Source organism: Scophthalmus maximus, chromosome 18 (assembly GCF_022379125.1).
Source record: "Scophthalmus maximus strain ysfricsl-2021 chromosome 18, ASM2237912v1, whole genome shotgun sequence".
Classification (NCBI taxonomy): Eukaryota; Metazoa; Chordata; class Actinopteri; order Pleuronectiformes; family Scophthalmidae; genus Scophthalmus; species Scophthalmus maximus.
The window spans coordinates 4,412,998-4,425,309 of record NC_061532.1 but is presented as its reverse complement, the minus strand read 5'-3'; the positions used below and the strand labels follow the sequence as shown (position 1 = coordinate 4,425,309).

General features: G+C 34.1%; 1 protein-coding gene across 1 annotated transcript; it reads right to left on the bottom strand.

The window, feature by feature from the left end:
- Nucleotides 1-110: 110 nt before the first annotated feature.
- On the bottom strand, nucleotides 111-10,370 carry LOC124849605 (cell wall protein DAN4-like). The gene is made up of 9 exons (XM_047328847.1): nucleotides 10,342-10,370; nucleotides 10,049-10,114; nucleotides 9,687-9,749; nucleotides 9,394-9,459; nucleotides 8,739-8,804; nucleotides 8,247-8,309; nucleotides 7,306-7,371; nucleotides 1,248-1,328; nucleotides 111-460 (listed from the first exon to the last, which is right to left on the bottom strand). The coding sequence occupies exons 3-9, from the start codon at nucleotides 9,721-9,723 to the stop codon at nucleotides 111-113; spliced, it is 729 nt and encodes a 242-aa protein (XP_047184803.1). The 5' UTR covers nucleotides 9,724-9,749; nucleotides 10,049-10,114; nucleotides 10,342-10,370.
- Between the last annotated feature and the right edge of the window lie 1,942 nt (nucleotides 10,371-12,312).

The following is a 12,312-nucleotide window of genomic DNA, read 5'->3' as shown; positions in this document are numbered from 1 at the left end:
TAGAAAGAAACATAACGCTCATTTTACTAATTATTTGCATTGCCAGTCAGTGGTTAAGTGTAAACCAGACAGCCATTATTGTCAAAACTACTCAAATGTTTTTTGAACAATTAAGCTTTGAGCAGCTTTGGGAAGCAAAGTGTGTGGATAATGGTAGTAGCCGTGGGACTGGTAGTAATTGTAGTATTGGTCGTGGTGAAGGTAGTGGTGGAGGAAGCAGTAGCAGCCGTGCTAGTAATCTTGGATGGGGTAATGGTAGTAGTTGTAGTAGTAGTCGTGGTGGGGGTAGTGGTAGCAGCCGTGGTAGTGGTCGTGGTTGGGGTAGTGGTATTAAATGTGGTTACCGGCGTGTTGGGGACATGGGTAGTAGCAGTGTTACTAGTAGTTGATATAAGGCCTGTGGATGCAACTTCTAATATTGTTGAGCCAATTGTGGTATTTTGGCCGGTCATATTAGTAGCTGAAAATACAACAGTTCATTAATATTTACAGTCATTTAAAACAAAATCTTTTAGAGCAGTTAAAACTTACACAGGAGTGGGTATTATAACTTCACACATATTTAAATATGTTACAACTTTTGTTGGTATTGTTTTGTTCACTTCATTAGATCCGAAAATTATCTTTATAATTAAATAATAAACTGAAAAATAAAATCTGCCAATTTCAACCATTAAACAGCTAGGTAACCATTAACCTCCATTTATTCCAAAATTTACCCATAATGATGGTGAGATTGTAGGCATTGCGTTCAAATGTGTGCACTAAAGCACTAAAATTAAGCCAAGATAATGTTTGTTATTTATTTTTTTCATATATACTTTATATATAAATATAATTATTATCTACAACAGCGTAAATATAGCAAATAAAACTTTTTTTTTTTAAAGAAAGCCTTATTGCACCAACTCCTGCAAGTGAAGAAGAAAAAAATTTGAGAAATTTTCAAGCCTTTTTTAAAAAAATTCATGGTGACTAATTTTGGGTGAGTTTGTGGATTTTGTAGTGTTCAGATGTGTTAAACCAATGGAATGGAATTGAAAACCTGATTGTATATGATTATTTATTTTAAAAAGGTTTTAATGCATATATACTGAATATAATTAATAAGCAAGGGCATTGTAAGGATACTTGATAGGTGATAGTGCTCAGATGTCGTGTAGCAATGATAAAGTTAATGCATTAGAAAGATCATTTAAGGAAATAAAGAACACAATTATGAATGCCTAGATCAATTAAGCACTTACTTGAGACAACTGTTGATGAACTTCTTATTGTTGTTAAAGTTGTGGTAGTGTTCCTATCTGTTGTAGCAACAGGTGTTGAAACTTGAAAGAAAAATATAAATATTCTTTAGTTGTATTCTTTAATTGTAGTTGAGGGTGTGAGCAGAGCCAGCCCTAGCCTATATAAAGCCCTAATCAGAATCCCCCCCCCCACCACCAATACTATTTTCAATGCTTGATCGTTCGCACACCTTCTGTAAATCTAACACACCCATTAATCAACTTTATTAGTTTTAGCTGTGTTGCTCACATTATACCAATGTCAGTCTTTATGCTTATATGGTTTTAAATCTTAAAAGTAGCCAACTCACAATAGGGGTCTCGTATTAATTTTTGCACTTTAATATTCAAAGTGATACAGTACTGAGTGTCTGCTGCACTTGGTGTGCTGAACAAACAGACAATACAATTATCGTAAACGAGTAAGCCATTTTAATTGCTTTTGTTTTGAAAAAGAGTGCAGAAAGACAATCAACTACTGTGGTTGTATCTCTCAGATCATTTACATTACGCGAGCATCAACATGACCTCTGGCAGAGGCTGTGGGAATTGATTAAACCAGTATAAGCTCCCAGCCCGTAACATAAGGTTGCATTTTTGTATGATTGCTATTGAAATAATATATCTTGTATGTAATAAAATCAATTACATAAAAATCGAACTTTCTTGTGGGACATTTCATTTCATTTCATTGCTCTTGGGGGCCCCCTGCTGGCCACAGGGGCCCAAAGCAGCAGTGTTCAGATACTTGTGGCTGCAGTTATTGAGTTTGTAAAAACATGCTATTACTATTTAACTACACTTTACACATAAATCTACCATATAATCTTGATTCAAACACTGACTGACATTTTATTTAGGTTTTGTAGTGTTTCATAGTCGAGATGAGTTACTGCAGTTTTTTCTTCAACTGTTTCAATTCTATACTGTTACAATTATTTTTAGGCATTTGCTTTTAACAACGGTTGTGGTAAATGCTTGCAAAAAAGTAAAATCCTTCGAAAATTAATTGCTGAAAAGTTTCAAACAAGTGTTAACCAAATGCATGGATAATTTAATATCAATATGTTATTTTTGGCAATATCAAAAGGATTGAACTGTACAAGTCCAGCATGTTGCATAACTCAGACTTTAAACCTAACTGGAATGATTCATGTTAATTTTAGATTTTAGAATTTTAGAGAACATTTCATGAACTAGTTAAGTTAGCCATCCCAAACTGTGATGATCTTGTTTAGGTCAAAGCCATTTCAAAAATAGTCTTTGTGCTAGCTAACAGAAGTGGATTTATGGATCAAAACACAACTTTCTGTGACAACAATGATTGGTGTATGACGCTGTTTGATACAAACATTTGAATGGTTGCTGGTTCGATACATTTTGGTCGTAAAGCACACGGTTGGAATCAGTGGGCTCAGCTAAAGTATCTGATGGTTAAGTGTAGAATTTTCTATCTGCCCAGAGAGTTTACATCTACTGTTATGACTTCAGCATACGATGAAACAGCAAAGACAACAATACTCCCCTTTCTATTTAAATGTCGTTTAAACTGTTATTTAGTTGTTTTTGTTGACCCACAACGAACAAAGAAGATTAAAATAATAAAAATAATAAAGTTTGAAGTTTTATTAGGCGGTTCTGAATTCTGGCTTTCGTTTTCTGTAGTTGTGTCAGGGTGATTTGTTCCTCTGCCAGATGAATCATTTTTTTCTCCTTTCTCTTTCACATTTAAGAAGTTCAGAATGAGGGACTGATTGGAACTGCAATTAGAGATGGAATTGTTAGAAACTATTTTTACTATGTGATTGTCATTAATATTAAGTGATTAATGCAAGTTAGAATCTAATAAATTGTGTTTCATATTGACAGGTATTTTAGAGGAACATTTCATGGGGACAAGATCTTTTTGTGAAAGGCGAATTTTCAATTAATTCCAATAACTTCTTTGTGAGTAATAATAATTAAATTCAGCCACTAAACACAGAAACAAATGAAAAACCAACGAATTAAAATGAAGGCGAATCCCCCCTAATTTAAGTTTACAGCACTGTTTTTGCTTTATCCCTTTAATCATAGATTAAGATTAAGTTATCAGGACACCCTCATTTTTGTTGAAGATACAAGCTCAATGTTGATTTAAGAGTTCAGAGTTGATTTTAATTTCATTGTGCTGTTGATTCCAAAATGTCTTTGGAAGTTTAAAAAAAAAGGTATAAATATAGTCTTAGTAAACATAGTAAATGATTAAATATACATTTAAAAACTTTTTTAGAATAAACTCAGCATTTTTTGTTGAATCTGAAAATAATCATTTATAATTTAGTTTGTCACGCTAATAGTTAAAATCTGATACAGGAGGATAAATTTAGGACATATGAATGTACCAGATGTTGAATCTGTGAAACAAAAAGACAATGTGTAGTAACAGGTGGTTAATCTGTAAAGTCCTTTCCATAACTATGTGTTAATATCTTTATTTTATATTTATTTAAACACAATGTAGTTAACATTTTATTCTTAAAAAGGAAAGAACAACTCAGTTTTTGTTTGTCAAACAAATATTGAATTGACATTTTAAAACAAATATTACATTAATGCTGCGCAATACTGTCTAAAAATGTACTGGTAACTACAGGTGTTCGTGTTATTTTATGTGTTGTAGTGTTAACATTTGTCACAGTAGTACGTATTGAATCTGGAAGGAGTGTTGATAGAAATACAGTATTTTACTTCTGACAAAAGAAAATGAAATAAATCATTCCCAAATGACTTACTGACATTTTAATAATTATTTTTTATATTTTAATAATTGTTTTAAGGCATTTACTTCTTGTTGGTGTTGTGTTATGATGAAGTAAAAACCCTTCAAGTTAATATGACTAATTAAAAATGAAAATATGAATTTGTTAATACACTTAAAGGTTTGAGTGTTGCAGTGTTCGTAAGTGCATACTAGTTACAGTTGGTGGTATACTGTGGTTGTGAGTATTGTAATTTTTTTAATGTGTACTAGCAAAAGGTGTTGAGTCTGCGCAAACAATAATATTACCATGTGCTATTGTACAAAAGAATAGCACTGACTTGAATCTGCAAAGATCATTTTACATAAGAATTTAAAATATAATTTTACAACATATTTATTTGAGGAGTATGTAAAAAAATGCACATTAACAATAAAGCCCTCTTCATATACTGTTTTAACTTAAATGTTACTTCATGTAACAGCTGTTATTTTTAAGATCTTGTTACAATTGTTGTTTGTGCTGCGGAATTTGCTGTGGTGTTCACACCGGTTGTAATAACTGTCATCAAGTCTGAAAAGACCATATTATGATTATGTATTAACCTGAAAAGGGAAATCTTACATGCGAAGACGTGTGGGTGTTACAGTGTAGCAGTACACACGCACACACTGTTAAAGTCTAAAAGTAAAACAACATTTAAAAAAGTAATTTTCAAACACTTACTTGTCCCAAGTATTGGTGTTACAGCTGTTGTAGTGTTCATTGCTGGAGTAGCAGCAGATGTTGAATCTGAAAAAAAGAAAATTGCTTATTGTTACATTTCTTAGTATAGTTTCAATGTCTGAAAAGAACTTTATATTCTGACTTTCTGTTGACAGTGAATAAGATATAGATGTTCATGCCCAGATGGCCTAAACTTTTGATTTAACACTTTTTTCTATTGAATACTTACTTGTTACAACTGGTGGTGTTATTGGAATTGTTGTTGTGTTCAAATCCATAGTAGGATTAGAATCTGGAAAAAAAAAATATAGTGAAAAAGGGTCAAGATAAGTGTCATGTTAAGAAAGAAATGTTGAGAAATATTATGAGAAAAATTTGCTGAATTTTACAAAAGTGTATAAGATTGAAATAGCTTACTGCCCCTTTAAGTCAAACTCCAACCCTCCATGTTATACCAAAGGGACATAAGTTCTGCTGACAATATTCTTATTAGGAACACCAAACTAATAACTTTTAATTGTTTTTATGAATACTTACTTGTTTCTACTGTTGATGTTGTTGCAATTGCTGTGGTGTTCCTGTCCGTAAGAGCAGGTGTTGTATCTGGAATAAAACTACCATTAGGCATTTTGCACGGAAATGTCTATTGAGTCATGTAAATGCTGACAATTTCAGTATTTTCAGTATGTTGTACTGCAGGAGTAATAAATACGGAATTTTGTAAAGAAGAGTGAAGGAATGTAACTGACTTGTGCTTGACAGGTGCTGTTACAGTTGTTGTAGTTTTCATATGTGTGGTGGCAATAAGTGTGCTGAACGTTTTTTTTTTTACAAAAATGTAAATGCTGACATTTTTAGTAAATTTTACTGCAGGTGTACGTCAAACAACCTCAAGTCAAACACTAACCCAAGTAGTGGTACAACTAACTTTTGTAGTGCTTAGATAGACCATTTTACAACAACATTACAATAGAAATCTGAATTCTTGAAGCCCATCTCACTACAGTCTACTGCACAGGTATGTCAAATGATATAAAATATCATTAATATCATAATATATAACACCGACTACCATGTTATAACTAGACAGACTTTTCGTGTTGTGTTCAGATCTGTTGTTGCCATAAATACTGAATCAACAACAATTTCATTGCAATCCATACATTCACCAAGCTTCACTTCATAAGGAACACCATACTAATACTGGATAAACCTTTTTTTGTAATGATTGATCCCTGAATATTTACTTGATACCACTGTTGGTGTTATTCCAATTGCCATGGGAGTCCACTCAGTTGTAGCAGGTATTGAATCTGGAATAAAAGTACAATTAGGCATATTACACTGAAAAGGATAAGGTGTCCACTTGAGATTAATCACTGTAAATCAACGTATGGTTTCAAACTGGGTTACTCAATCCTAGTATGAAAAAATATACTAGTTATTGCAGTTATTAGTGTAAAATCTGTTATATGAGGATAAATTACAGTCAAATATTGACGGATTTTGGAAAAAGAAAAGTGATGTGAGGTGACTGACTTGTTACAGTTGCTGTTGCAGCTGTGGTAGTGTTCATATATGTTGTGGCAGTAGGTGTTGAATCTGCAAAAGACATTTGACCACATAAATTCCGACAATTTCAGTAGTTTCAGTAAGTTGTGTTGCAGGAGTATTCCAAAGTAGTGGTACAACTATAGCTGTTGAAGTACATTAAATACTAACTACACTGTTACAACAAGACAGACTTTTGGTGTTGTGTTCAGCTGTTTGTTGCTATAAATATTGAATCACTAGCAATATCATTACAATCAATACATTTACCAAGCTTCACTTCATAAGAAACAAAATACTAATACTGGATTAAATTTTTTTTGTTACAATTGGTTTCTGAATACTTACTTGTTACAACTGTTGGTGTTGTTCCAATTGCTGTGGTGTTCCACTCCATTGTAGCAGGTGTTAAATCTGGAATAAAAGTACAATTAGGCATATTACACTGAAAAGGATAAGGTGTCCACTTGAGATTAATCACTGTAAATCAACGTATGGTTTCAAACTGGGTTACTCAATCCTAGTATGAAAAAATATACTAGTTATTGCAGTTATTAGTGCAACATCTGATATATGAGGATAAATTACAGTCAAATATTGACAGATTTTGGAGAAAAAAAAGTGATGTAAGGTGACTGACTTGTTACAGTTGCTGTTGCAGCTGTGGTAGTGTTCATATATGTTGTGGCAGTAGGTGTTGAATCTGCAAAAGACATTTGACCACATAAATTCCGACATTTTCAGTAGTTTCAGTAAGTTGTGTTGCAGGAGTATCCCAAAGTAGTGGTACAACTATAGCTGTTGAAGTACATTAAATACTAACTACCCTGTTACAACAAGACAGACTTTTGGTGTTGTGTTCAGCTGTTTTGTGGCTATAAATATTGAATCACTAGCAATATCATTACAATCAATTCATTCACCAAGCTTCACTTCATGAGAAACAAAATACTAATACTGGATTAAATTTTTTTTGTTACAATTGGTTTCTGAATACTTACTTGTTACAACTGTTGGTGTTGTTCCAATTGCTGTGGTGTTCCACTCCGTTGTAGCAGGTGTTAAATCTGGAATAAAAGTACAATTAGGCATATTACACTGAAAAGGATAAGGTGTCCACTCGAGATTAATCACTGTAAATCAACGTATGGTTTCAAACTAGGTTACTCAATCCTAGTATGAAAAAATATACTAGTTATTGCAGTTATTAGTGCAACATCTGATATATGAGGATAAATTACAGTCAAATATTGACAGATTTTGGAGAAAAAAAAGTGATGTAAGGTGACTGACTTGTTACAGTTGCTGTTGCAGCTGTGGTAGTGTTCATATATGTTGTGGCAGTAGGTGTTGAATCTGCAAAAGACATTTGACCACATAAATTCCGACATTTTCAGTAGTTTCAGTAAGTTGTGTTGCAGGAGTATCCCAAAGTAGTGGTACAACTATAGCTGTTGAAGTACATTAAATACTAACTACCCTGTTACAACAAGACAGACTTTTGGTGTTGTGTTCAGCTGTTTGTTGCTATAAATATTGAATCACTAGCAATATCATTACAATCAATACATTTACCAAGCTTCACTTCATAAGAAACAAAATACTAATACTGGATTAAATTTTTTTTGTTACAATTGGTTTCTGAATACTTACTTGTTACAACTGTTGGTGTTGTTCCAATTGCTGTGGTGTTCCACTCCATTGTAGCAGGTGTTAAATCTGGAATAAAAGTACAATTAGGCATATTACACTGAAAAGGATAAGGTGTCCACTTGAGATTAATCACTGTAAATCAACGTATGGTTTCAAACTGGGTTACTCAATCCTAGTATAAAAAAATATAATAGTTATTGCAGTAATTCATGTAACATCTGATATATGAGGATAAATTACAATCAATTATTGACAGATTTTGGAAAAATAGTGATGTAAGGTGACTGACTTGTTACAGTTGCTGTTGCAGCTGCGGTAGTGTTCATATCTGTTGTGGCAATAGGTGTTGAATCTGCAAAAACATTTAACAAAAATAAATTCTGACATTTTCAGTAGTTTCATTAATTTGTGTTGCCGGAGTTTGCCAAAGTAGTGGTACAACTATAGCTGTTGTAGAGCTTAGATAGACCGTTTTACAACCACATTACAACAGATATCTAAATTCTTGAAGCCCATCTTACTTACTATGAAGTTTCACTACAGTCCACTGCACAGGTATGTCACATAATATTACTTTAAATAGTAACTACCATGTAATAACAAGACAGGCATTTGTAACAACTTTTGGTGTTGTTGTGTTCAGTTGTGTTGTTGTCATAAATATTGAATCACTAGCAATATCATTACAATCAATACATTTATCAAGCTTCACTTCATAAGGAACACCATACTAATACTGGATTAAGCTTTTTTTTGTTACAATTGGTTTCTGAATACTTACTTGTTACAACTGTTGGTGTTGTTCCAATTGCTGTGGTGTTCCACTCCGTTTTAGCAGGTGTTGAATCTGGAATAAAAGTACAATTAGGCATATTACACTGAAAAGGATAAGGTGTCCACTTAAGATCAATCACTGTAAATCAATGTATGGTTTCAAACTGTGTTACTCCATCCTAGTATCAAAAAATATACTAGTTATTGCAGTTATTAGTGCAACATCATATATATGAGGATAAATTACAGTAAAATATTGACAGATTTTGGAGAAAAAAAGAGTGATGTAAGGTGACTGACTTGTTACAGTTGCTGTTGCAGCTGTGGTAGTGTTCATATATGTTGTGGCAGTAGGTGTTGAATCTGCAAAAGATATTTGACCACATAAATTCCGACATTTTCAGTAGTTTCAGTAAGTTGTGTTGCAGGAGTATCCCAAAGTAGTGGTACAACTATAGCTGTTGAAGTACATTAAATACTAACTACACTGTTACAACAAGACAGACTTTTGGTGTTGTGTTCAGCTGTTTTGTTGTCATAAATATTGAATCACTAGCAATATCACTACAATCAATACATTTACCAAGCTTCACTTCATAAGGAACACCATACTAATACTGGATTAAGCTTTTTATTGTTACAATTGGTTTCTGAATACTTACTTGTTACAACTGTTGGTGTTGTTCCAATTGCTGTGGTGTTCCACTCCGTTGTAGCAGGTGTTGAATCTGGAATAAAAGTACAATTAGGCATATTACACTGAAAAGGATAAGGTGTCCACTTAAGATCAATCACTGTAAATCAATGTATGGTTTCAAACTGTGTTACTCCATGCTAGTATCAAAAAATATACTAGTTATTGCAGTTATTAGTGCAACATCTGATATATGAGGATAAATTACAGTCAAATATTGACAGATTTTGGAGAAAAAAAGAGTGATGTAAGGTGACTGACTTGTTACAGTTGCTGTTGCAGCTGTGGTAGTGTTCATATATGTTGTGGCAGTAGGTGTTGAATCTGCAAAAGACATTTGACCACATAAATTCCGACATTTTCAGTAGTTTCAGTAAGTTGTGTTGCAGGAGTATCCCAAAGTAGTGGTACAACTATAGCTGTTGAAGTACATTAAATACTAACTACACTGTTACAACAAGACAGACTTTTGGTGTTGTGTTCAGCTGTTTTGTTGCTATAAATATTGAATCACTAGCAATATCATTACAATCAATACATTTACCAAGCTTCACTTCATAAGGAACACCATACTAATACTGGATTAAGCTTTTTTTTGTTACAATTGGTTTCTGAATACTTACTTGTTACAACTGTTGGTGTTGTTCCAATTGCTGTGGTGTTCCACTCCGTTGTAGCAGGTGTTGAATCTGGAATAAAAGTACAATTAGGCATATTACACTGAAAAGGATAAGGTGTCCACTTAAGATCAATCACTGTAAATCAATGTATGGTTTTAAACTGTGTTACTCCATCCTAGTATGAAAAAATATACTAGTTATTGCAGTTATTAGTGCAACATCTGATATATGAGGATAAATTACAGTCAAATATTGACAGATTTTGGAGAAAAAAAAAGTGATGTAAGGTGACTGACTTGTTACGGTTGCTGTTGCAGCTGTGGTAGTGTTCATATATGTTGTGGCAGTAGGTGTTGAATCTGCAAAAGACATTTGACCACATAAATTCCGACATTTTCAGTAGTTTCAGTAAGTTGTGTTGCAGGAGTATGCCAAAGTAGTGGTACAACTATAGCAGTTGTAGTGCTTGGGTAGACCGTTTTACAACCACATTACAACAGATATCTAAATTCTTGAAGCCCATCTTACTTTGAAGTTTCACTACAGTCCACTGCACAGGTATGTCATATAATATTACATTGAATACTAACCTCCATTTTATAACAAGACAGACATTTGTAACTACTTTTGGTGCTGCTGTGTTCAGTTGTGTTGTTCTCATAAGTATTGAATCACTATTGTCATGGGTAGAATATCAATTCCTAAGCGGTGGATTTACTCTGTAGTAAATAAAAAATAAGTACTAATGCCCAACAACAAAAGCACATTCATTTATTTGATGTCATAAACATGCCTTTTCCGCAGATATGAGAAGCTGGAGCACTAACAGGCTCTGAGAGCTTCTTAGCTAAGCTCCGTCATCAATGGTACAATAAGTTCAGAGTTGATTCAAAAGACAGAAGTTATATGTATGATCGACTCCTGTCTGACAACTGTGTGCAAACCAATGCACTTTTTCTGGAAGAACTGTTACTCTGACAGAGGAGGATGAATAAAAGTGCAACTTGCCACAGGCACAGGTACAGTTATAACTAATGAGTGCTTCCTCCATTATGGACTCTCTGTTAAAGGTTCTCAAGTCGCTTGCAGTTCAAATTCATTTTTCTTTGCTCCCAGAGTGAATCCACTAACTGCGACCATTGGAAAGAATCAAATATGCTCCAAAATTAATTCTGGTTCAATTTATGGAAATATATGTGACAATGTAGACAAATGACTCACCTACTGCAACAATCTGCAATGAAAACAACGGGCAAATATAATTTAAATTTCAACTTTTAAAATAGACGAGAGACTCAGTTGTGTACATAAAATATATCATAAAAGACTACAAAGGCTAACATTCACTTGGTATTAGTCCTGTTCAAAAGTATATACGACAGAGTGAGAAGCATCTTCACCTGATAGAAGTACCCAGCTACAGCTCCAAGCAGGAACAGACAGACCTTGGAAAACATTGTTACCCTGGCAGGAACAACATGTCAGATGACAGTGACAATGCATACACTCACATATACACAAACACCTACACTCACTGAACACTTTGCGAGAAACACCTGTACACCTGCTAAATGCAATTACTCAATCAGCCAATCATGTGGCAGTAGTGCAATGCATAAAATACAAGATACAGGTCAGGAGCTTTAAGTTAATGTTCACATCAATCTGAGTGACTTCTCACACTGGCATGTTTGTTGTTGTCAAACGAGCTGGTGGATGTGGAATGGTCTACAACAGCAGAAGAAAACATCAGGTTCCACTCCTGTCGGGCAAGTCTGTGGCTGCAGTGGACACAGACTCAACAGACTCACACAAAATTGTGGCGTGCAAGGTGGCAGCCTGTTGCTGTTAGCCACTTTATTTCCAGAATTTCCATGTTTGGGATCAATAAAGTACACCTGTCTGTCTAAATATCTAACACTGGACAGTTAAATACGGGAAAACATAACCTGGTCTGATGAATCTGTATTTCTGTTGAGGCTGCATATGGTAGGCTCAGAATTTGGAGTCAAAAGCATGAATTTGTGGACGAATCCTGCGGTGTGTCAACAGTTCAGACTGCTGGTGTAATGTTGTGGGAAATGTTTTCTTGAAACACTTTGGGCACCTCATACAAATCCGTCATGGTTTGAATCCCACAGCCTGAGTATTATTGCTGACCATGTACAAGATGCATTACATGCAGCCATTAGAAGCAAATGGTTACTGCCAGCAGGATAATGCTTCATGTCACAAAGCAAAAGGCGTCTCGAGCTGGCTTCATCAAC